Raw genomic sequence first — 27,617 nt, 5'->3', positions numbered from 1 at the left:
GTAGGGGCAATCAAAACAAAACAACGTATGAATGCATGTGTGACATATTTATTCTTAAATTCATTGAATTTATGAGTTAACAAATAATTAGATAAATTGATTATACTCCCCCCCCCCCCCCCCCCCAAATCAAATATTTTATCAGATGGACGTAGCTCATCGTAGAAAATTACTTTTATTCTAATTCTCGTATGTCACAAAGCCTTTAATGTCAAATCAATAGACATCCAACAACAAGTTTCTAATTAGGTACATGTATCCCCGTCCCCAATAAAATCAATATTTGGGATAAAAAAAATCTTTAATTGGCCATTTTCTCAAATTATAACGCAATCTTGCAAATTTGAAATCTGGAATTGTCATGATGGAGACATAAAAACTACACAATACTATGAAACGATGAAGTACTATTTTTTCTTAAAAATGATATTGGAATAATCTTTTGCGACTTTAGCACTTTTTGCTTTGAATAATTTGAAATAAAAGACAGAGTGAATTAAAATTATGAATGATCAAAATTATTTCCCCTACAAAGAATACAAATATGTACATGAATTAGTCACTATGTGTTTCTTATGTTCATGGTGGCTCAAATATTTCATTAACATCATCTGACAGCACTCCGTCCAATATGACGCCACTGTTACGTCACTGACCGCTCCCTGCCCTCGCTTGCTGATACCTGTAACAGGTATGGCAACAGTAACTCCTGATTTCGCTGTCGTTGCATGCAGTTTCTCCGGCGTAATGAATGTAATCCGCGCAGTTCAGTGTGCCTCTTGGCGTGTTTATCGATACTGGCTTGTCCCCGTACTCACAACCTGTCATAAATATAACATCAAAAATAAAAATATTAATTATTATTCGTGTGTTGAAAATTAACAACAATTAAATCAGTCATCAATATATACACCTTACAATGGGACCTGAACTTTTAATATAGCTTTCCTTATTTTTTAAGAAAAACAGACACTTTAGAAATGACTACATAACTATATACAGTAATTGACGATCTGAATATTAATGAAAATATAACCCTATACTCGTAAACAAAACTTGAACTAACAAATATGCTTCAACAAAATTAAAGAATGTACGTGTCTGTATTTTATAGAAATGAAAAACTCTACAGAAAAAAATCCAGATATCATTGCATGCAACCAACATTGACCATCGAAGATGAATTACTCTAAAATGGAGTAATATTTGCTGTGAGAGTTATCTCTCTTTGGCTTTTACCCGCTACAGGGCTCCGGACGCTGTTTTTGATATGTTCACACGTTCTACAGCAGACTTGACTGACTGAGCTCTGATAACAGTTGATCCTCATCTGTCCGTCAGGAGTATACGGTGTACAAAGCTCCGGGTTCTGATCACCCCATCGACATCCTGGAGTAAAATTGTAAATGACGATGTCACGTACATGAAATATTTTGCAAAGAAAAAAAAATTAATATACCAAAATGATAAAAATATTTTAAGGTTTCTTAGCGTCATTTATTTTTCAATTCACAACTAACTTTAATATGGGCAGTCTTTTTTCTTTGCATACTGTTTTCCTGGATTTTACAGAACTTAGTTTATATCTATCTTTTCATGGAAATATTTGTTTGTAAAATTAAGGCGCTATTACCTGGTGTGGAATCGGTTGCCACTCGTGGACATGTAATACAACACAATCTCTGATTCTCAGGTAAATAACATAGATGGCGCTTCTGGTTGACTACTGTACAGCGTGGCGTCAGGTCACCATAAGCACAGTTTGAAACCCCTGGAATAAAATTCCCACACACTTTAGTTTTCTTAATTGATTAAAACCAGACACAATTGAAAACCGTAAGAAGCCTCATTCTGTGGAATTCAATGCTATTCATCGAAATTAAGAACCAATTTTAATGTACAGAATATTGTTTGATGTATTATACATGTACCTTTATACAAGTATTATTGAAATCAAATCAAAACATTAGGAGAGGTAAAATTGAGTTACGTAAATCAAAGTACAAAAAATTGAAACAAATCGAAATCGGTTCAAAATTGAACAAAATGTTGAAAGAATTAAACAGTCTGTCATAATTATATTTTTAGTTACCCTGGTTACAAAGTCCATTCAATTTAAAATGGATAAAAGGAATTCGGTTGGGCTACTTTTGCATCATATTATACATAAATCAGGCAAAACTAAATAAGTGACAATATAGGAGAAGTTTATCGAAGAAAAAAATTACTGGCCATAGTAATGTTGTTCATTAGAATACAGTCTGTGTGATATTGAAAATGAAAAAAAGAAGTGCAGGAGGATTAGCGTTTTGAATTTTGCTTACACACAAACGGACAGACAGATAGAGGGATGGACGATGTACACCTTTCAAATGCCTAAGCTCTTCTGGTCATCGAACAAAAGAAGCTATTTAAAAAATTATCTAACGACTCAGCAGAATGCTTCAATGTCGAATTTGATAGAGGAACCATATGCACTTTAGCGGTGCGTTACATGTACATGCACCAAAGTCTTTGAAGTTCAAGATGCCGACAAACTCAGCGGCGACAGGAATTCACGACAATTAGTTCCTCGTTATATCCCTCTTAAGATCAATTACCCGCCGAGTAACATAACGACATCAGCATGTGGAAGTGATCTATCGTACGGTCTCGTGAACCACTGACCTAGTGATGACTGCGGCCAATCGGCTTCATAGGGCCGACATCGCAACGATGCGTGACATCCGGGTTACAGTCACAAAGTACCAAAGTTCCCCAAGACGAAAGGGGTTAGTAGACATATTATATGTAACTCGATCTTAGCTTTGTGTATTGTCAATCTAGCACTGAACACTTCTTTTCAATTAATAAAGGAGATATGTTTTAAATTAATAGGATATCGTTTTCATAACTACTGAGTAGTATACGGAAGAGATATTTTTTACCTGTGGGTTTAATTTACGCTATGTACGCGGTCACAAATTCTCCGCGAAAATTTGTCATAGCGTACTTCAATGACATTTAAGAAATGCACTGGTCGGAAGCCCATTTAAGACCTAACAAAATTAACAAAAAATAATTTTTGAATTTGATATTACAAATGGTTATTTTTTTTTTCCAAACGGCAATCCAAGAAATCTGCGTAATTTGCAACCCGCAGACTAAACAAAAATTGTGAATCCGCGGAATTATGACCCCGTGGAAAAGTACGTTTACAGATTTATACATTTTGTGCATATACCATACTCCTTTTCTAAATTATCATTCCCTCTGTAAAAGATAATTTTCATAAAACACTTTATTTCAGCAACATTTTTGATACCCCCCTTTTTTTTTTTTAAATTCTTATCATTATTATTTGTCGCTGCAAATTCGGCCATCTTAAGAACATACCTGTATTAAGCTGACGTAAGTATTGAGCACACCGATCACAGCAGATTTCTCGTGTTCTGTCCACATAGCAATCGAACGGCTCTATGTTCCTACATTGGTAACTTCGGTCTCCGTATTCACATCCTAAAATCCAGTAAGTTATATTGTGCATTATAAAAAAGACTCTAAGTCAATAGATCATTAAAGATTTTGAACCCAAGACAGGTAACAACTTGAAAAAATATTATAAATTAATTATTTGACGTTAAACTTTGAAAGATGGCCTCATGCACTCGCCTCTGTTGTAGCTTTGTTTGACAGCAAGACACGATTCACAGCAGTCTTTGGAACTTCTTTCATAAGTGTAGCAAATAAACTTCCCTAAGCTTCGAACAGCCTCATTACACCTCAACCCGTTAATGTAAACGTCATACCCACTAGCTGCCGGACAATTCTACAAACAGAATGCATAGTAAGGCATGTTCAAATCAAAGCTTGTAGAAATACGTCAATGATTAATTGATTATTTGTTTGAAGAAAAGTTAAGTCTAATATATAATATTACCGGGTCATTAGAAATTCTGCCGGTGATTGGTGACGTTCCCCTGCTTCTGTTTACAGGATAAACCACAGAACCGCTACCAGATGGATAATTACTACCGCCACTGTTCCTATAAATAGTAGTAGTCCCGCCACCCGTGTTACCGGGATTATAATTATTATAGGTAGTTCTTCCTCTGGACGTGTACACTGTTTGTCTTGAGGTGTCTGGACGACTGTTGTAGGTCCTGCTGCTACTTCCAGAGTCTGTCTGGCCTGAACTACTTTGTCCTTGTGAAACGTCATATGAACGATATTCGGGTTCGAAATTTGGTATTTGAATCCCTGGGTCACTTCCGTATCCTGTTCCAGATTGATAACTTCCTCTTTGATTTGATCCACTTGTCATTGGAAGAGGCTAAAATAGGAAAGAACCTAAAAGCTGGGAGGATAATGTAACTCAAAGAAACCAGTTTATCTGGTCCAAAGACATTAACTATATATACTAGTAGTACATGTTGTAGCTGTGGTTTAAGATTCTACACGAAGAAGACTTCTTTTTGATTTGACATGTTAAACGCTTTTAAAGAATTCTGCTTGTTTATGCCAAAAAAGAACTTTCATTAAATCAGAGCGTATCTAAGCTAAAAAATGTTCAGGAACAAGGTTTTCAATTTGACATTAGTTGATGTTTGATTCAAAGATCTATGTTTAGAAGCATCAATGTGATGTCAATCATATCAATCTACATATTTCATTTATTGACCAATAGGTAAAGGATTTAGCTCCCAATCCTATATCGGTCAACCCAGGTTGGTGGCATAAACTTGAAACTATATCGTATAATTGGATATAATTTAACCAACTGTTGTCTTGTCAATCCAGAAATATCTTAGAATTTGGCTCCATCCTTTACCTCCAGGGACCAAGATTTTAGTAAACTTAGGAGTGCAGTGCATATGATATCATTTTATTGCATACTAGTACATGTTTGGTCCATTGGTTTTGAAGAAGAAATTTATATGCATTCTTAGTGATTCAATCCCAGATTAGAACCAGATGGAAGTTAAGCATTAAACAACAGATTATATTTTGAATAATGAGTATTTTCGGGATCCGACAATCACGATAGAAATTGCAACTTAGATTTGGAATATAGATCTAGCCAAAAAAAAATATCTTGTGCCTTATAAATAGATTTATTTGGTCGATAAGACGATGAATTTAAACCAAAAAATCCATATATACTACTGGAGAACATTATGAATGCTGATCACGAAATAGATGTAGAGGATGGATGTAGGATTTGTTTTCGAACACCTCTGTAGTGAGCAGTTGTTAATGTTTACATCTAATCTAAAGCATTCACATTTGATATGTTGTGACGTAAAACATCTTTCAGCCTCCATAATGAGCACATGAATGTCTACCGTGGAAAACTGTAGAGATCCTAGCAGGGTTCTAGAAGATATCTGGGAAACAATTAAATCGTTAAAAGACAATAATTGGCTTATTACTTTTGTAGAACTTTACTGCAATCAAAGAAATAAGAGATAAGAGGCCTCAGAACTCATTGGAATTGAGACTCTTTGAGAAAATCTGCCCTCTCTGATACGAATTTAGAAATGTAAAAAAAAAAAAGGGGGGCGTCATTACAATTATGATTAATTAACATAAGTAAATAGTAGACGTCTTAAATATGTACTTGTAGATCCATCATCTTCAAACTTCATTCTGTGAATTGAAAAAGATTTTTATTGTTTTAGTTTTTTTAAATTATATTTTCTAATTCTGAGCAAGGGATTGATCATTTTTGACTACACGTGAAATATACCTTGTCAGTTGACTTCTTATTTTTAATCTTATAAAATCATATAAGACGATTGTATGAAGATTTTCCTTCCCATTAGATTAGAGAGATGTAAATAAACGAGGTACATGTAGTTTGATTTATAAAGGATAACTCTGTGGTGGTAAGATTAAATCATTAAACGATTTCCTTTTCTTTCCCGAACTAATTATAGAGATAACTAACACAACTCTGGAAATGCAAAGCTTTTGTAAAGAACATGTTACATGTATATTCTTTATCATTGTGAGGCTCAAATATTATTATTGGCAAGCAATAGAGCCACAACCGATCTGATAACGCTGTACATAATTTCTTATCTCACGATGGAAGTTTTTAACTGTTTATAAATCGTGGTATATTGTTTGAAAGGGTACTGCTCATTCAGATAAATGTTTTTCAAACCAAATGAAAAGGCAGCGGTGTGCGCTACACTATAAAACGAATCTCCATCAGCCGTGTCTTACCCGGAGAAAAATTTCAACAATTTTTACTTAAACAAAATTTTGTGTTCTATGGTATATATAAATTCAAAATGTTGTCGCATCATTACTCTCATAAAGTTTATGTTTTAAAAAATACTTCTGAATTTCTCTTTTAGGCCATGTATTAGCTACATTGTACATAGAAGCCATGAATGTAGAAAAATTGAAAATATTCTACTTGAAGATGCTTGGATTATTAACTTAAGGAAAAAAATCTAAGGGAATTGTCAAATCATTATTATATCAACATTTAGACTCACTAAGTTTTTATTGACCACATCGAGGAAGCCTTGGGAAGGAGGAGTATGATGTGAACAAATTCAAATCTTGCGTTGATAAGAAATTGCATATAGAATTAACGTACTATAGATATGTACTTGGAAGAATACTTTTATTGTTTCCAAAAATGTCCCTTAAATTTTGAACCTCTCATGGGTTGCGTGCGCTTTTCTAGTGCATGGGATTTAGTTTGAACAAATGATTCTATCCCGAATAATGGTCCTTTTATATAAAAAATTGTTGCCTTAAGATCTTGAAAATATTAAAGATTCATTTTTATTGTTGGGGTATTATGACGTTAAACTTTGTACTTTTATATAGGCCATATTGGCTGACCCCAATTGCAATATTTTGAGCCTAATTTTTCTTCTAGTTCCAGCAATATTCCATGATTAAAACCAAACTATAGATTGTACAGGAGGGAATCTATTAAGTTTTGTCTTATTTGACATAGAATTTTAAATGATTTTAAATCTCCAAACCCAGTTACAGTATTACTTAAGTATGTCCTTTATTTATAGAATTAAAGTATAATTTCTCTCAGACAAGAGTTTGAGAAGTTCGGTGGCTAAAATCTTGAAGAAAAAAAATTAATCAGCGTTTTGCAAATTTAAAGAACAATGGAACAGACTAATACATAGTCCTCTGGCTCGGGTAAAATTTGAGGTTACAATGTAATAACTCCTGAGTGCGTTTTGATTTGGCTTTGTCACAAGTGTCGTGTCAATGCATTGCGAAAGAATATCCAACAGAACAAGCATTCTGAGAGTATTGCATTAGCAATACTAGTCCCCTACCGGCAAGTGTAATCTGGTTCCTGTTAAGAATTGAAAATGACATTATTCCGTCAAAAATCAATGAAGCGTAACGAAATGCAAACTTGATCTATAACTAATCAAGGTAAAGTCACATACCAAAAATCAGCTCAATATCTGAAAGCGTTTAGAAGAAAATTGCGGAAAACCCTTAAAAATTGAAAAGGCCGTAATTCCGTCAAAAATCAATGAAGCGGAACGAAATGCAAATTTGATCTGTAACTCATCAAGATACACTCACATACCAAAAATCAGCTCAATATCTGCAAGCGTTTAGGAAAAAAGTGCGGAAAACCAAGTGGGACAGACTGACAGACAGGCAGAGGGACAGCTAGACGGACGGACAGACTCGGAGGAAACCTATAGTCCCCTCCGGTTTCACCGGTAGGGGACTAATTAAGGGAAGAAAAGAGAAAGCTTTTAAAATTATTTGTTAGTGTACGAGTGCTTTATGATTCAGGGAAAGAGGAAAGTATAAAGAAATAGATAGTACTACCAATACTTATAGTCATGTACCTACTAGTATTTAAAGTATCGAAACTGAAAATATTCTAGGTAAAAAAAAAACATTCAAGTTTATTACTAGAGTAGCACTTGACTATATCACTTAAATAATAATAAAAAGTTAAACAGAAAACTGAATAAAAAGGACCCAGCAAGATGATATAACGCACTTACTGGTAAATCGCCGCCATCTTGGGGTGAGCGTCGCACTCGATCTGGTTTTTCTTTTCGTTGAACAACTAAAACAAGAGTGACAGGGCTTTTACTAGTACTAAAACAGTTGTCTTTGATTTAGTCCGTAAAGAAATGAGGTATATACTAAAAAACGTTGTTGTTTGATAAAAAGATTTTCTTTATGTTAAGTTTATTAATTCGATCAGACTAAACAGTTATTTAAAAAAAAAATATTCCAGAAAATTTATATGATTTCTTATGATTTTACAAAACAAACGAAAGGCATCGTTGTGAGCTAAGAGAGTTTGACTTGGATGTGTAATTTCTGGCCTTGAATTCTTAATAAAAGCCTTCTGGTTGAGTTATCAAGTACAAAAAACCGAATCTTTGAAACCAAACTTGTAAACATATTCAAGGATATATCAAAGGTTACTGAATCAGCCAAAATATTAGACAAGCGCATCAGTTCCAGAAACATTATAATTATTTATTTTACGCCTAATGCTTCATGGCTGTAAAATGCACACTTCAAACGTCAATGTGACCACAATTCAGCCAGACATAACCAATTAGTAAACAACAAACCACCAAAACCCTTACACAAATTGTTTAATAGGTGAAGGAGGAAATAGGAACTTGATTTCTACATTATTAAGAACGCGTCTTTATATGATTTTTATAGTTTATAGTATATGGAAGTACATTTCTTAGGGAACTTGTTATTTAGGTTTAAAGATTCGATTATATTTATATGCCAAAGGTTTCCAATATGCTTCAGCGAGTTAAAGAGCGGTGTTTCAGTATTTAATAGTTGTCATCTTTTCTGATGAACAAATATGTTTTAGCTCTATCAGCTGAGTTTATGCATGCACTTGACCTATAAGTTCTGTTCAAAATCAAATTGAACAGTTCAAAAGGGTCTTGCATCGAATAAGGCCTTCAGAAATATGTTAATTATGTCTGAGAAGATTTAAGGACACACATTATAGATTGTTTCTTCGAATAAGTGCACTGCAGAATTCGGTAAGCCTAATAATGAAGTCATTTGTGAAAAAATTTTGATTAAAATAAACTAGAGATGGATATTTTTATTTCTGAGAATTTGTATCATAATAAAGAAAATTCAATTGTATTAATTGACTCTAAATATAAACACTGGTCGTAATTAAAAAAGTAACACGTAAAGTTAACTTTACATTTGAAATATTTACACATTGTTCATATATATATATATATATATATATATATATATATATATATATATATATATATATATATATATATATATATATATATATATATAAAATCCTCATTAATCGAAAATTGCAAAAGGATCAGAAAAAAATGATATTTGTGTCAGTCTATCAGTAATGTGAATTTGAATCTACTTCATTACTTACTTTTACCAACTCCGATACTTATGGATAAAACTACAGAAACTAAACATCCCAAATGAAGAATAAAACAGATATAACGGATCATTTTGATAAAATCAATTTCTCTTTCACAGTGTGTATATTAAGTTTCCCAAAATCACATAATGGGATACACAATCACTAACTTATTAATATCGTCACAGTTTCTTCGCTGATTTCCCGAAATTAAGTGATCTAGTGAGCACTTGTAGTGATGAACGTATAATATGGTATCACTTTAGTGAGAGCTACCGGGGTGTGTGCAACGAGAAACTGCCAAGTGCAACTACAGGGGCAACCTAAAATGAATCACAATACTCACTAGTAGTGTTATATACATGTACAAAATTATGTATTTTTCTAATTATTGAAATAATATAAAGGAAAATCATTTTTTTTAAATCAAGAATCAGAAAACATGTAATATAAGGAATAACCTCTTTTTTATTTATAATGGTGATCAAACAGTTTTCTCACGTGATGATTTTATACATGAAAACCTGCATTTATGCAAATTATCACGTGAGCAAACTAATTGATCACATCATTAATACTGAAAAACTAGACAGCTATTTCTTAAATAAAATTGTCAAGTTAAAAGACTAATTCTGCCAAATTTTACCTTGAAAGGTAGATTGAACTATATGTATTTTACTGAAAAAATTATATGTTTTTTGGAAAATAACTGGAGTTAAAAAAAACTTTGAATTTTGACGTTCTGTACTAACCCTCTGGTCATAAGCTTTGTTCCAGCTAAACAATGGACAAAAATAAATTTGTCCGAATCAGTCTAACTAAGCCCATCCCCTACTATTTCACAACGAAGTGAAATAATAGGCGGTGGTTTTAGTCAGACTGTGTTTGAATGATTTTGAATCGAGGTCATGTTATATCTTCAAATGATTAGCTATCAACTATCAAATGTTTCTTCTTTTTTACTTCATCAGCTCAATGTTATTAAAAAAAACAAACAATTGACAAACAGTGTCCAGATCTTCAATCTCAATCATATTAAGCAATATATAGATAGACAAGGAAGAAGGGTATTGATTATAATGTTGATATTGTAAGTATACTTGTAGGTACGTATACACGCAATCCACATTACTGTCAGCTGTACAAGTTTATCTTTACCTGAATTTTTATTATCTTGAAAACATGTTGAAAAAAGGACAATATTATATAATAATACAGACAAAAATGGCTAGAAAGTGTATTTATCACACAGAAAAAAAATGTTCGTTTATCTTTTAACCTTCACCTCAAAAAGGTTAAAATCTAGTAGACAGATCTACAAATCAGGCACTAACTGTCACTTATTACGCTGAGAATACTGAGAGGGAATGGTGTTGACAGTAGGAGCCTTGATTACCGGTCTGTTAATTTTCATTGTCTGTGTCCTCTTCCTATTTCTCGTGTAAGTATTATTACATAATTTTTTTCACATATAAAGCTATATTTAGAATCATTCTTATAAACATTTTATGTTTAAATGCAGTGTCGATGACATTATCATTTACGGTAGTTTCGTCCATCATTGGATTTAATTTTTGCCTTACTTGTGTTATAATAGATTGGAACAAGAAAATAATCAGAGAAATGAAGACATTTTTGTAATTGTTTGGCAAAAACATGCAGGATTTTTTTTATTCAGACGCCTGTTTTCTGACTTGAACTAACAAAACCACCCTTTCAATATGTGTTGAAAAGAAATACACCAAGCATTTGCAATCCAGTAGGGAAATAGGGGTCTACACCCCGAAGAATTTTCAGTGTTATTGAATTTATGTAGTAAAATAAATTAAAAAATACTTTGGACCCTTTTAAGAAACATGGACTCCTCCTCCGTTGGTAAGAAGAGTCATTTTTATAAAGGAAAGTGTTTTGTCCGTGAGATGACTGTGTCATCCCTTACCCCCAGAGAAATGGATTTCTTTTAAATATATGTACATGTTTTGGCACTATTTTTCGGATTTTTTTTGGGGGGGGGGGGTATGGACCCCACCCCACCCCCTTTAGGAACTTCGATTTCGTAACATACCAATTGTGACATATTTATTGAATATTATTTGAAATTTTACTTTATGTGAAAAGTTGGAAATATTAATACATGTATCCGACATCTTTCATGCTGCTCAATTTTTTGAAATCAAAAATTTAATAATTAAAATATTTCAATGGGCCATTTTTTGTTATTCTTGCCTTGTAGCGCCAGGAATCCATGTTTTTTGAGCCATAGAGTTCCTTTCAGCTTTACTTGCCTATCCAGGCATTCTTTTACACTTTGAGTAAATAGGGAATCTATATCAGACTTTTATGTAATAAAACTTCTTTTTTTTAATTACATTTAGGTCAATTATTTTTATTTCACAGTTACTATAGAGATGCACGTTTATCAATGACTTTTTAATTTTTTTTTCACTCCATATTCCAAAGACGAGAATATATATCATAGAATGAAACTAAAAATAAGCTGTTTTAAATGAAAATAGATCGAACAAAGAAAACAAATAAACAAAAATTTTTTTTTTTTAATTTTCTGTATTTTAAAGATACGTGAAATGGAATTTCGGGATTTTCAAGAGAATGGGGGTCAAAGGGCCACCCCCTCATATTTTGTTTGGAAATCACATGACCATCGCTAAAAAGGTAACTTTAAGAGGACAAGAAAGAATTTTTTTTGGATTGGCCAATAAATCGATAATTTAGAAATTCAAAGTTGTGTCTTTACTTCATGTAAACATCGAAAATTAAAGGAAAATAAGAAGAAAAACTTGTAAATAATAACAAAAAATTTATTCCAGGGATTTGCGGAAGCCGACATGATGTGGTGGAGGGAATATGGAGATGTATTCGGGTATTTCGTTTTTTAATTTAATGATTTTCAACATTTTTGTGAATTTAAATTTCCATTTACTATATCAACCTAACAACTGTGTGGCTATGAATTTCATTATCTGAGATGTTCGGTTATAACAGATACTTTACCGGTAGATCACCAATGTTGGTTGTGGCAGATACGGACATATTAAAAGAGATTCTTGTCAAGCAATTCCAAAACTTCACAGATCGAGCGGTATGTTTGGTTAACATAAGAGATCATTGAACCCCATCTTCACCCCCATTACCTTATTCTCACAGATGTAACCCCCTTGGTTTAGTCTCAAACAGAGAAAAATATAAACATGTATCGGTTAAACTTTTCATTCTAATATGTAATGTCCAGTATTTGGCTGTATATGTGGTTGTCACATAGGTCGGAAATATAAAGAGTATAAATGATTCAGAAAGATAGTAGACAGTTTGAACAGAAATGCTTGAACTTCTAGTAAAGTAATTGTTCTGGCCCCAGGATCATGAAACAGACTTAGACTTAAGTCAAATTTTCAATCGGCTGCAAAATGTTTATTAATTATTGAATTAATCTCTAAATTTGCAGATAACAACACTTTTGTGAAGCAATATTGAGAAATATTTTAATTTTGGTTTGCTTGACTTTTACATAATTTTAATACAACATAAAAATTTTGACTTTAGCTTAAGATGTTTCTTACGATGGCCGATATGGGCCGGACAAAAAGTAATCACGAGTTGTGTTCGATTTGCCGGTGTAACGACGAAAAGTGACCCCCGTAGAATATTGACCGGGGGGTCAAATTTCTCCGTAGAAAAATGACCCCCCGGTCAATTTTCTACGGCAAGTAGGGTCATTTTTCGACCGTAGAAAACCCTTCCAGGCCAGTAATTCTACGACTGCACACACGTTGAAAAATGACCCCCGTGGAAATCTGACCCCCTACTTTTTCACTATATTTTATAATTAAACCTATAGAAATGTGGTGTGATATGCGTTAATCCGATGTTGGGGAGGGTCGGTGAAGGCCTAGAGTCTCCTGATTTTTTTCTTTCAAATGTATATTGGAGGAGGAGCAAGTACCTTCCCCTCCTTAACGCCACTTCTCAATACTAGCATGATATACAATGTACGTGGTATGGTTTTTTTTTTTTTTTTGCTTGCATCCCATTGAGTATACATTATTGAGGAGCATAAATTCATAATTCATATTGAGTATACATTATTGAGGAGAATAAATTCATATATATATATATATATATATATATATATATATATATATATATATATATATATATATATATATATATATATATATATATATATATATATAGAGCTATCATTATATACTCGTATATATAATCCGTTTTGTTTGTTTCTTGGTTTTTGGTTTTTTTTTCTCACAGGTTTTGTTCCGAAAATGATATGATATGATATGTTTCTGACAACGATATACCTGTATGGAATGGATGTTATCGGAAACTATTTAAAGGACATGTTTGTGGCCCCATACTTCTAGCTTAAAATTTGTGCCCGCTTTCAACCTGCCTCCACCCCAGCTTTTACATGTATCAGTTTCTGGATACACCATTGCATTGAAACAAAAACGTATTGTATAATTATTTTTAGACAAGGAAAAATTAGAGAAAGCACGGCATATGAAGCGTCCAATATGGAGATGCTATCATTAACTGTAATTACTGCTTCATTTTTAATATCATGTAATATCTTTTTCCCTCTTTTAGGTTCATTTATCCTTATTTATTGCATGAATAATAAAAACCCCTCTTCGAAGGAAATGGGGGTATATACTTTATACCCTGCAAATATCTCTGTTGTGTGTACGGGGTGAGTGTTTGTGTCTGTCTGTCTGAAACATTTTTTTCGTCGCGGTTTTCTCTGCAACAACTCATCGCAGATGCTTGAAATACACTCTTTGGTTCGGCATGCTATACAGTGATATTCATTTTGGTACAAATCTTGTCCGTTTGTCTGTGCGGGTGGGGTATCACTAGAGAGCACTGGCTCATAGATTTCTTGTTTCCCCTGTAATTTGTGTACTTACAATTATTGTCAGGGAAAAAAACGAATGTATCTTAATAACGTTTACTATGAAACACTATATATATTGGGCATGTATCAGGATCGCTATATGAAAAACACTGATAGTCTCCAACAAACAAAAAAAACAAAAAACAAAAAACAAAAAACTATAGTTTACCAAAGTTAACTGTATTTGCAGTATCAAAGTTTTCACTATAGTAAATCAAAGTATTTTGGGATATATGATTGTGATATTTTATGTTCTTAAATTTATATGTGCACATTTTTTTTTTATATTTTAGTGAACTACGAGGGGTGATCAAAAAGTTCGTGAACTATCTCATTATTTACAAAACCACAGGTCGCCCGCGTGGCGCAGTAGCTAGAGCGTTCGCTCTAGAGTCGCAGAGTAAGGAGTTGATCCTTACGTCGCGGGTTCGAATCCCACTGTGGGACGTGGAGACCGTATAAACTGAGGTCCCGTGTCGCAGTAGGTGCTGGTACGAAAAGGATCCCTCACTGCTCAATGGCTTTGCATGCCGAGTATAAGTCTAAGCTCTCCACGTGGTGGCGCCTCCATATGAGAGAAAAATTCTCGAAAGGGACGTTAAACAATATAAACAAACAAACAAAAACAAAACCACAGTTCAGATCAAAATGAAATTTGGCACACATTTAGTCATAAACATGTTCTATAAATAGTAGATATTTGCTCCACGTTTGGACGTCAAAATATAAAAATGACTCAATATGTAGATGACGTGACAAAAAATGGTTGACTCAGTCGTACTTGAGCAACGAACGGCTTTAAAGTTTAACGTTTATCTTAGAAATTCCTTTTCAGTAGCATATGATAATTTGTACACGATTTATGAAAACAAAAAGACATGGCAGATTGTTTTAGTAAAGGAAGGGAGGTGGTTAAAATGATGCTTGTTCTGGTTCCCTGTGAAAGCAAGCTTGGGAAGAGATGTGTCCTTAGTTGAGCAATCTGTAACGAAAGATCGCCAAATTACAGCTAAAAAATAGTTGAATATCTTAACAATAATATAGTTATTGAATCCCTAAAATATCGTTTACCTTAGATTTTTAAACATATCATATATGATAAAAAGAAGGCGCCTATACTTTATCCACAATGGATAAACGACGCATCCCAATACAAAAGAGTCGGGTTGTGATGGTCACTATGCTCATTCTGGGAAAAGATATCCTAATCCACCAATCCTATTTGTGACAAATGGGCTATTCTTATTATAAAAAATAACTTGCATTGTAAGAAATATATAAGACTCGGAAAAATCTTTTAATTTCTGTGAACAGAACGCTACGGAGCATGTCACGTGAACGCCTGGATCACGTAATTCGCGCATGGGCAGAACGAAGGCTGATGTGCATTCAAATCGGAGAGGACCACTTTGAAACATAATAAACATCGAAATCTGATTTATTTTATGGAAGTAATTCAATTAATTCGCGAACTTTTTTATTACCCCTCGTATTTCTTGTTCATTAACATATCATCCCAAAGTTTTACATTACTGATATCAATTTAAAAAAGTTTCAGCTTTGAAATCTCAAAAAAAGTTCCAAACAAAGTTTCATAGTTAATCAAAGTATCAAAGTATTTACTATAGTTAATAATAGTAAACTATAGTTACCGATAGTTTACTATAGTAAAGAGCTGGGTTCACTTTATGCATAAAATGGCCCTGTAGATATACCAATTTATTGACTATCACCTTATGTTCCATTTTAAACATCAAGATAAAGTAGAGACTTAGTGCTTTCATTTCCTATTAAAATATTTCTCCTAAAAGTTCAGGTCTTGGAAAACAAGCTTTATGGAATTGCAATGTTCTTGAATTTTAAGGAAAACAGGTAAATTTAAGTAATTTCAGAGAAGAAAAATAATATGAGCGCACCCTCTGATCTAAAAAATAAAACATGTTTTGTAATCCTCAGAAACGGTTCTATCAGTAAATAATTGCATATTTTAAATCAGAGATTGCGCTCTATTTTAAATATCGAAAAATAGCTTTAAAAATTGGCTGCTTTTGTAGAATTGTTCAGGATATGAGGAAAATGACGCATTTCATGACGTCATAATGCATTGACTAGCAGAAAATTACGTCATTTTTGGTAGATTCGCAATCGCCAAATGTCTAAATGAAATTTAAAATGCATTGTCAACTAAAACTAATCAGTTTCAGTTTTTCAGAAATTCACAGGGCCAAAAAAGGTCCTAAGTGAACATTGTTCTTTTTGTTAGGAGTGCCCTTCGATTGTGATAGAAATACTGGCAATATACTCCCCTTCCTTGATCTTTATATAGATACATGTATAATTTACATCATCATGCACATAAGCATTATATGTAACTCCTTATAAGTAGGATTTTTGATGTAAGAAAAAAGATTTTTGTTCACTTTTATCCTAAAAACTCATATTTTTAAAACCTCGTTTCACACAGCAAGATCGCTTAATTTGTGTATAGGAAAGACATGGCCAGATTGTTTTTTCTAAAGGCTAGAAAATTTAAAGAGTGGGTTACATCCTCGTTACCCACTCCCTCAAAACTTACCTCTATAGATACGCTGACACGAACCAGGTACTTGATTCGAACATAATATGTGTTACAATATTTATGGCACAGTTCTATGGAGTCTTGCAAACGCAACTTCAATTGTGCTAATATTGCCATTCATACTTAGGGAAAAAATAATACATGTATGTAAATTAGGCTGAGAAACTTTTTCATAATGCAACATTCGGTTTTTTCTATTGGTAAAAATTATTACATGTAACTAGAAAGGGGAAATACGTACTACTGTGTATAAACTTGTGTCAATTCTTAGTATACCAAACACCTCTAATCAATTTTTTTTTATGTAAAAAGCCTCATTTTGTTTATAGGCTTTGGTCGAGGCTATCTGGTCAAGGTCCTTTGTTGACACTAGCAAACGACAAAAGACATTGGTAAAGATTTTGAGCTAACCATTTTTTGTGTCTCTGAGATCGAATATCAGAGGAATTTTGAATTAGTCCTGTCTGTTATTTTTACACAAATTTAATCTTCCTTATATTTTTATAAGAAGTTTTTTTTTTACCAGAAAATCAGAGATATATATGAGATCTAATTTTTTTAACAATTGTCCAATTTCTTTCACGAAGATTTATTTGGGTAGGGTTCGAAAACATTAATCTTTCTTGTAACTTCTAAAGAAAAAAAAAACGCTTAAGACTTTAATTTCCATTCTTTTTTTTTTTTACATTATTTACCCAGAGTAAAATTTAAAGAGGATCATTACAATTATATACAGAAACCATGCATTTTTATTCATATGTAAGTTTCTCTCTCTGACACCAGCTAAGCAATTAATCTTGTTTTTTTTTTAAATGAAGACTCTGGAAACTTTTTTTTTTTTTATATAAAATTTGATAAAACAAATCTAAGAGCACGTATGTTTGCTCTTATAGTCATCGAACAGCATAATAGCCTATAATTATTGTTTTCTTTTAATGGGATAAAACATCTTGTATTACTGATGTACATGTAATTTATAGTGTAACCTTTTGTTACTTAAACTTTAAAACTTTTAGGCTGCGTGATTTTACCTCTACGTATTTGCCTAACAAGAATAGTCCTAACAAAACCAGTTTTTTGTATAAAAAAAAAAAAAAAGACACGGGGTCATTATTCTACGGGGTCATTTTTCTACAACCCACACGGAGAAAAAAGACCCCCAGGCCATAATTTCTACGAAAAAGGGAGTCATTTTTCTACGTAGAATATTGACCAGGGGGTCATTTTTCTACGTAGAAAAATGACCCCCGGTCAATATTCTACGGGGGTCACTTTTCGTCGTTACACCGGCAATTCTTAGATACTGGCAAAAAGTAACCACGAGTTGTGTTTGATTTGCCGGCAATTCTTAGATGCCGGCAAATCTTAGATACCGGCATTTCTTATTTTAAATATTTAATTAAAATACTAGAGGATATAGAGGTCTCAAAAGTCAAGTTATCTTAATTGGGAAAACGGTTTGACAAAGACAACAGTTTCACTCGATACGTGGCATTATCTATGACACATCAAAACGAAGTCAAGCTATTTAAATGGCTAGAAAGCAGCATCCCACTCCCCGAAAATTAAAAAAAAAGTCAGTAAGGGGGGGGGGTATTTCAACACTGGTCTGGGTTACGTTCACAGACTTTTTACAAAATGTTTAAAAATCAAGTATATTAGGGGAAAAAAAAACATTTCTTGGGTAATATTAATGTATATTGGGCCTCCTTTATATATGAGGTCCTGCAGATATACATACGCAAATCCACAGGCACTTGGGGTCTGGACCCCCCCTTTCCATTTTTTTTCTTTTTAAATATGGAGTCGATTCACCTTTTTCCTATTTTTGTATTCTAATATGCACTATATGTTATCAATAATGTAACTCTTTTGTCTCTATATGCTGTTTTTAAAAATACCGTTTTCGACTGATACATAAAAAGAGAGAAGGCTTGCAACTCTTTTCTCGTCGTCTGCCTCACCTCGCTTAAACTTCGCCTGATTATTTATCTAAAGCATAAGAATACATGGAATATGCATACATCAATAAATTTGTTACACATTCTTTTTCCTTCTCATATTTCCATTTAATTTTTATGTGCCCCCGATTTGTAAATATTTCGATTAAATCAACCGCATCTAGGGTAAATTTTGTTGATGTGCACTAGCTGGGACGGAAGTGCAATAACGGTAACTCTAACTTTACAAATGTTCTGTATATAAATAAAAATTCAAAGCTTTGTAATAAAAATATTGAGAAATTTGGTTGTCTAGATCGTATGTTAAATGTTAATCTTCATCCATTAGAATCTGCTAGTTAGAGTTATCTTGTTATATACAGAACTTACCGTTACATGTATTATGAAGAGAAAATTCGGGATTTTTTCCCTCTTTCATTTAATGTTCCGAATGACATTACACTTAATGATGACCCCCGAAAATACCGGACACTTCCGTCCCAGCTAGTGCACATCAACAAAATTTACCCTAGATGCGGTTGATTTAATCGAAATATTTACAAATCGGGGGCACATAAAAATTAAATGGAAATATGAGAAGGAAGAAGAATGTGTAACAAATTTATTGATGTATGCATATTCCATGTATTCTTATGCTTTAGATAAATAATCAGGCGAAGTTTAAGCGAGGTGAGGCAGACGACGAGAAAAGAGTTGCAAGCCTTCTCTCTTTTTATGTATCAGTCGAAAACGGTATTTTTAAAAACAGCATATAGAGACAAAAGAGTTACATTATTGATAACATATAGTGCATATTAGAATACAAAAATAGGAAAAAGGTGAATCGACTCCATATTTAAAAAGAAAAAAAAATGGAAAGGGGGGGGGGGGAGGTCCAGACCCCAAGTGCCTGTGCGCAAATCGACGAGTGTAAACTGCTCTTCATCCTCAGGGAAACAGAAGTTTCGTTTTCCGGTTTTTCATAATATTTCATTAAGATATATGACAGGGCCTAGATTAAAATGGACAATACAAATTCAGAAGTTTTCTGTATTCTCATTATCACCCTCCTAATTGTTTATGGTAGTTTAATAACCAGGCAAGTTTTTTAAAACATCTAATCAGTTGACTACATGTAGCTGGGCCGTCAATCAACAGGCAGAGTGCACAGCGTTCATTTAGTATTTGAGGAAACACTGGCTTTGATATTAAAATAAATAACACAACTATTGAAGATCAAATAAAATATGGGTTGGTAATGAATTTAAATGATATTAATATACGTTTATGTGGAGTGCACAGGTCTGGAAACCCCTTAAACATTGTCTGTATGCGGTTTTCCTCCTCACTTTTCTCAGTACTCTGTGTTTTGTCAAACCCTTTGTCCTGTTAAGTTAGCTAGACTTCTGTGACCTCGATATCCTCTGGCATTTTAATTAAATATTATATATCAGAATTGCTGGTACCTAAGATTTGCCGGCATCTAAGAATTGCCGGCAAATCAAACACAACTCGTGGTTACTTTTTGCCGGCATCTAAGAATTGCAGGCAAATCGAACACAACTCGTGGTTACTTTTTGTCCGTCCCATATCGGCCATCGTAGTTTCATGATCCTGGGGCCAGGTGTAGAAATTGACATGTATTTCTAAGATTTTCTTTCAAATATAATTATTTAAAAAAAAATTATATTTACAAAGTTTTTTGTATGTATGTAGGTTCCACGGGGTTTCAGTGGTGACTTGGAAGAAAATCTGACTGCCCAGCAGGGAAAAGCATGGAAAAGTTCGCGAACAATATTATCCCCTACTTTTACATCTGGAAAACTCAGGAAGGTGGGTAGCGGGTTATGCCGCAAGCCTAGTAGCAATTAACTTCTACCAAGTTAATATTACCGTGTTAAACACTTTTTTTTGTAATATATATATAGAAATCGAAGATACTGATGCACATTATTGTATGGAGGAATATTATCTCCTTTTTATAATTTCTATTTATGAAATACGTGTACCACGTTCTATAAAATAGCAAATCTTAATGAAATAGCACTGGAATATGAGCTTTCATGAAAAAAATTCATACTAGTATACCAGATAAGTAGAATTTTCAGTGAGTATCCAGTTGGAATTATTAGAGAGCAGTTGCTAAACTTGAATTTTACAGTACTACTTCAAGGATGTAATATCCGAAAGACAAAGCACGGAGAAGTTTGCAGAAATGAGAAAAGAATGATGTTGGTCGAGCGTTATTCATTGCGTAGACAAATAAACACAGAATATCAAACAATGTAATTTTGATAACGGTTATCTTTCATACAATTAGATGGACTCGTTGATAAATGAAGCTGGCGATGCACTTGTTCAACACATTAAAAGAAAAATCAAAGAGAATTATGAAGTAGACTTCGTGAGGTAGGTACTGTGGAAGACACTGACAGACCCTTGCTTCGAATTAAGTAAAGATGTGCTACAGAAATGTTCAAATGCTTATTATTGAACTGTAACAGCATCATCACATGTTCTATCATAATAAAGATCTAATGAAAAGAGTCGAATATTCATATTCTATCACTAAAGTTATCTTTTCTAAAATTCGTAGGTCGGTTACCTTTCTTTTCTGGATATGTGTTGATCGTTTAATATACAGGTTGTTCGGATGTTATACCATTGACGTCATTGCCTCCACTGCATTTGGAATCAAAATTGATTCACAAAGAGACCCCGAGGACAAATTTGCGCGAATGGTCTCACAACTTATAAATGTACCACTCAGCTCGCCTCTACTGTCTCTTGCTTGTAAGTATAACCTTTGACAGACAATTTATCTATAATGTATTTATTTGTTGAAATGAAGTCTAGTTTTAATAAAACTTTGTTCCAATTTAATTGAAGCTCGTATTTGAATGAAATATTACTTCATAATACCTTCAATTCTAGTTATATTTCCCGAACTTTCGAGGCCAATTGGTAAACTTTTTAAAGTTAGTTTCTTGAACAAGGAGGCATCTGCGTTTTTCAAGAAAGAAATCGAAAAAGAGTTTAACACAAGAGATCCTAGTAAAAAGGTGATGGTTTTGAAAATATAAAATTTGTATGAAATAGTCGTACTCTTAAAAAATTTAACATACTTTGCATACTAATGATACATGTATTATACATTTATTGACTGTCGATGGCGTGCGTACGGACCCAAGAACCAAAGTTTTTGCTTGAGGCCGTTAGGTGGAGGGCAACAATTTGTTTCGAGAATCCGGAAAATCGCATTTTCCCCCAAAATCCAGCCAGTATGTTTTATTATACCTTAAAATTTTTTCCATTACAAATCATGCGCTGGCCTGTCCTTATTTGCAATGCAGAAGACAAATTTTTTAATGTAAATTTCATTTACCTGCAATGCGAATTTAGCTTGGTCAATTCCTTAACTATCAAACAACAATGAATGCATATTAAACATAGATCTAGCATGTTCTCGTGTCGGATGATCTCGATTAATGTGACTTAAGAAAAAGGTCATATAGCGGCCCAACCTAACCGACCGGTGTGACCTGAAAGGCATCATAAAGAGTCCAACTTCGAATTCTCGAGAGTCGAGACTGGTTCAACATATAACCGACCTGTCAAACACCGTATTATTTTGGACTGCTCAGTGAAAAAAAAACCTTGAAAATTTCAGATTTTTAGTATACTAGAGATTTATATAGGAAATAAATTTTAAAGGTATCATTGGTGTCATAAAATGTGATATCATAAATACTTTATAAAAACAGATCTGTGGAGTGTGTTGTTGCCTTTAATGTTTTATTTTCGAATTTGATTGACAGGAATATATAGATTTCATCCAGTTGATGAGGGACGCCCATAATGACAATCCACAGGAAACGGACGAAAAAAGGGGTGTGTCTCCATTATTGTTCAAGCTCGATATTGTATCGTATTGCGTGAAATAAATATACCCTCTGACCTTAGCTGGCCATGCCTAAACTATCAAATTTAAATTTTGATTTAAAAAGATTATAATTCAGAAGTTAGTGTATCTGTTAAAATTTTGATAGAGCTTAGACTTTTGTATAATTTTGAGACGAGGAAATATGCACTTATTGACGGTTCTAAGAATGAGTGTTATTTATGATTTGTTGGTCCTGAAAAACAAAAATGGCGCCCGAAGAGTAAGCCTAACATTTTGGCGGAGGACTCAACAAATTATTTATATATGTTGCCTGAATATCTCAGTAAGTAATTGCTTTGATTTACCCTCCACTTGTTGAAAAATTTGGATCAGTCCCAAAATGTTGACGATGAATAGGTAGCTACAGTCCTATATTATTTATAATAGTTGGACCTCTTGCCTCAATATCTGATTTATTGGACTGTTCATCCGTAGTATTTATATCGTGATATATTTATAAGGGTAAAAAAGAACTTTATTTCCAGGATTAACTACTACTGAGATCATCGCTAACTGCCTGCTGTTCTTCTTTGCCGGCTATGAGACCACTGCCGTCACGCTGTCTTTTTTTGCGTACATGCTGGCTCTCCACCCAGATGTTCAACAGCGGGTGTACGAAGAGACCGTGTCAGAACTAGGTGACGTAAGTAAAAAAAAGTGTGTCTTGGATTAAAGATTTTGGAGCTTGTTTGATTTTTACAGATATTAATTGTACAAGAAAGGTGTTCTATTCAGAGACATAACATTGTTTTTCCAAAAAAAGGAAGGGGGAGGTGAAAAAATGAGAAGCAAAAGAAAAGAAAAGTTCCTGAAACAATTTTTACGAAGGGGTCACTGTTATAGTTTAGCTAACGAATGGAACACTGATATAGGTTTGCTAATGAATAAGCTAACGAATGTATCAGTGACACGAGTTAACTAACGATGAACCACTAGCATTGAATAGCTAGATTATTGACATAGGTTAGCTAACAAAAAGACCACTGGCATATAGAATAGCTAAGGAATGGATCACTGGCATAGTTTAGCTAACGATTGTGAAGAAAAGAAAAAGGCTGAAAAAACTACATTGGAATCGTCTTGCGCGTTCTGGATTTTGTAGCATGTAAATCGTCAGGTTTCATAGTACATCTGTTTGACTCAGCAGTCACAGAATGCATACTTTACTTACAGGATGAACCAGGATATGACAATGTTGGCAAGTTACAGTATATGGACATGTGCATCAATGAAACGATGAGAATGTTCCCTGTAGCTCCAAGGTAACATTGACTGACTACATTCTGTAATTTTGTCAGCTAGACAAAGTATGATATTAGGTATATTTTATCCTCTCATGACCGAAGTTTTTGTTTGTTTTTTTTTTTATTTTGAATTACAGCATTGGTTTCAGATTCTTTTTTAAGTGATGCGCATCTATAGTGATGTCCAGTAACCATAACCATGGTCCTTTGTGATTTCAACCGTACATTTAACTTTCTTTGACTTCTTCACAAAACCTTCTTTTAAACAAGACTTACACGAAGTATTTTTGAATGAGAGGTTTTTACTTTTCTAAAGTGAATTAAAGATCACTTTCCATTCCAAGAAAAGATAATTGTGGAGAAGAAACATATCGTCCTTTTCAAAAAATAAAAATTATATTTCTTCTGCAAAATTTTTACTTGACAAAAATTCGGCGAAAGAAATATCACAATGTTTGTAAAGGACAATATTTTAAATCCTTGCAATGAATTCAATGCATGACTAGTAGATTTGCAAAGGAAGATACAGAAAAGCTCTTTTTAGGTCTCGAGGAGAACAACTGTTTTGTTAGAAATATATTTATTTTAGAAGACTTGATCGGATTTGATTAAATTAAATCGTTATGTAAGCCTTATCTAATGGTGTGCATGTAAGGTCTTAAAAATTGTACTTTCACATTGAAGATAGGACTGCAGTTTAAAGTGTGAATACAATGTGTATTTCATTTAAAGAGTCGCATATGCTGTCAGCAACGATAGTCTTATCGTGTTAATTAATATTGTTTAAATTTTGGTATTTCTACACTAAAAGTTTTTTTGGGGGAATAATTTGTCTGTTACTTATAATTCTATGCTTATCGGACTCCTGATAAAAATATCCAAAGTATTTAATTTTTTTTTATTGATCATTAGAAAGTATGTTTATGTATTGGAGAAAATCAATGTATTGTCTTTATTTTATTAGACCTTGTAGTTTCCCTTTCTCCTGCAATTAAGATCCTCGACAGGTGCAGTACCTCTGCTGAAATGGATACATATATATAGCTCATTTATTTTTTTATCCTTCAGGACTGATAGAACATGTGTTCAGGATACTGAAGTAAATGGACTTAAGATACCAAAAGGCATGAAGATTGCAATACCGATTTGGATTTTACACCATTCCGATAAACTCTGGGAAGATCCTGCAAAATTCGACCCAGAAAGGTTTTCCAAACAAATTCTTCATTTTAAAAAAAATCAACTTTTTTTTCAAACTCTACAAAAATATTTACTTCGTATCTATCTCAGGTTCGGTTTATAGGTACATGCAGTGTTTCTCATTAGCTCATGATATATAGGGCATATCACTGACACCTCAATGAGTCAAGTAAAATTTAAATTTATTGAATGGATATATATACAATATTTGGAACTTCGAAAAAGATATCATGCTGTAAAAGTTGTACAGAATCAGATGGACTATGAAGTTCTTTGAAATTTAACATTTTTGAAAACTGCAAAGACTGCATGATGCCGATTGATAAAGACAAAGGGAACATACAAGAAACATTCATGGAAATAAAGAAGATAAAGAGATCTCTTTCTACATATTTACATTTTTATACTTTAGATTTTCAGCAGAAAATAAAGCCAAGATGAATCCATATCAGTTCATGCCTTTCGGTTATGGACCCAGAATATGTATAGGAAAAAGACTGGCTTTGACCGAGATTAAAGTAGCCATGACCAAAGTCCTCAGAGAGTTTGAATTAACAACATGCACCAGAACAAATGCGAGTATTATCTAGTAAAAAAATGATCAAACCTAGTAAGAACATATATATATATATATATATATATATATATATATATATATATATATATATATATATATATATATATATATATTGTAGAATTTTGAAGTAGGCAGACACGGCACGAGTTTGTGGAAATAAAATGGACACAAAACCTGTGGCTTGGGGCAATGCATATCAATTGCTTAAAATTCAAATAAAACATATAAAATTGTAAATAAAGAGAGTTTAGTTGTAGTGCTAGTTGATTTAGATTCTTGTTTTTTTTGTTTTTTTCATTTCCTTTGTTTTTTTATGACTTTCTTATCTTTTTTGTTCCTGAGAAGGGACAGGGTGTCCCGAAAATCGGACAATTTATATTGTTCTTGTTGTTGGTAATTTAAGTGCTTTGCGAGGGCTGTCCAGATATTTCGAGAAAAATAGCGTTTACGTCATTTTTTAATGATCTGTTATAGAATACATGTATATATATTGTATCCCAAAATGTTTGTTGAAAAACCAAGTCAAACTAGTTAGGCTTACATTGTTTGAAATGAAATTTTAGGTAATAATCGCCGTCTTCTAGGGTCGCAGAACGTGTCAATGGTCGCCTAACGTGTGCACAGCCTAAGCTTAGTATGTGTAAACATCGAGATGAAGTTTTTGGATTCAAATGATTATATTTTTTCATAAAACAATTCAAATCTAAATTAAACTCATTTGTGAAGTACCAAGAACGGCTGCTTATTATTATTATTATCATATATATATATATATATATATATATATATATATATATATATATATATATATATATATATATATATATATATATATATATATATATATATATAATATCAATACTGATATTAATATCTAACAAATGATTAGCTTCTGCTATTTGAGTTCGACCCTTAATACATACTCGTACATTGATTTCTTTTCATGCCAATGCATGTGTTTTATATGATAATTTTTGGTATTATCAGAAATGCATACCTTCATTTTTTTTAAAGTCTATATTTTAAACGTGTTTATTTTTATTTTAGATACCACCTAAGTTGACAGACACAGGCCTCATTAAACCTGAAAATATGTGGCTGAAGGTGGTTGTGAGATGACATGCGCAGTCAAAAGTTAAAATTATACATACATGCACTGTATCGAACAATCTTCGTATGATTATTAAGTGCAAGATCAGTGGTGCAAATTGTGTTTTAATTATTTTGAACAGTATGTTTATGTAAGATTTTCTTTCTTTCCAGCTAAATAACACAATGATACAATGAATAAAATTGAGCAATTCACAAATTGTTCTTTTTTAAAGAGGATCTGGTCATTCTTGTCTCCTTCTCCTTTTGTAATTAGACATTTATCATTACATTGATTTTCATATATTCCCAAGTATACATGTAGCAATCGAAACTAATTAGATTTAAAATCCTACTAAAGAAATACATATTTACAGTAGTATACAAATAAGATTGAGAAATATGTGTTTCTCTCTCTCTTGTAAGAGCTTTGTTCACATTTATTTTTAGTTGGTCACAAATATATGTCTATTCACTAGTGTAGCTAAAAATCCCAGAAATAAACACGTTTAGGGAGAGCTAGTCCTCGTAAAAACCCGAAGGGCTCGGTAAATGTCCTTATCGAGTACATGTAGCTATTGATCTCATAAAAAGCATATTTTGTATACTAACTTTGGCTTTCCATATAATATTTCAAGAAAATTAATAAATATTACATAAAACAATCATAACTGGTAGTTTAATTCTTCGATCAATATGAAGCAGCTGTTTACAAACAAATAAAT

General features: G+C 32.9%; 2 protein-coding genes across 2 annotated transcripts; one reads left to right on the top strand and one right to left on the bottom strand.

The window, feature by feature from the left end:
* Positions 1-28: 28 nt before the first annotated feature.
* Positions 29-9,616, bottom strand: LOC133185797 (uncharacterized). Its single transcript, XM_061321090.1, has 8 exons — positions 9,401-9,616; positions 8,001-8,065; positions 3,920-4,312; positions 3,652-3,808; positions 3,376-3,498; positions 1,634-1,771; positions 1,240-1,389; positions 29-821 (listed from the first exon to the last, which is right to left on the bottom strand). The coding sequence occupies exons 1-8, from the start codon at positions 9,480-9,482 to the stop codon at positions 649-651; spliced, it is 1,281 nt and encodes a 426-aa protein (XP_061177074.1). The 5' UTR covers positions 9,483-9,616; the 3' UTR covers positions 29-648.
* Positions 9,617-10,759: 1,143 nt separating this feature from the next.
* Positions 10,760-27,096, top strand: LOC133185787 (cytochrome P450 3A24-like). Its single transcript, XM_061321083.1, has 14 exons — positions 10,760-10,832; positions 11,968-12,064; positions 12,220-12,272; positions 12,395-12,491; positions 20,556-20,672; positions 21,160-21,248; positions 21,484-21,632; positions 21,774-21,901; positions 22,658-22,730; positions 23,268-23,425; positions 23,956-24,044; positions 25,095-25,232; positions 25,639-25,801; positions 26,851-27,096. Exons 2-14 carry the CDS (start codon positions 12,002-12,004, stop codon positions 26,920-26,922), a joined length of 1,389 nt encoding a protein of 462 aa, XP_061177067.1. The 5' UTR covers positions 10,760-10,832; positions 11,968-12,001; the 3' UTR covers positions 26,923-27,096.
* The last annotated feature ends 521 nt before the right edge of the window (positions 27,097-27,617 follow it).

Source organism: Saccostrea echinata, unplaced genomic scaffold, assembly GCF_033153115.1.
Source record: "Saccostrea echinata isolate AGI-Se365-2 ecotype Australia unplaced genomic scaffold, CSIRO_AGI_Sech_v1 ptg000001l, whole genome shotgun sequence".
Classification (NCBI taxonomy): domain Eukaryota; kingdom Metazoa; phylum Mollusca; class Bivalvia; order Ostreida; family Ostreidae; genus Saccostrea; species Saccostrea echinata.
This window is presented reverse-complemented; position numbering and strand designations above follow the sequence as displayed.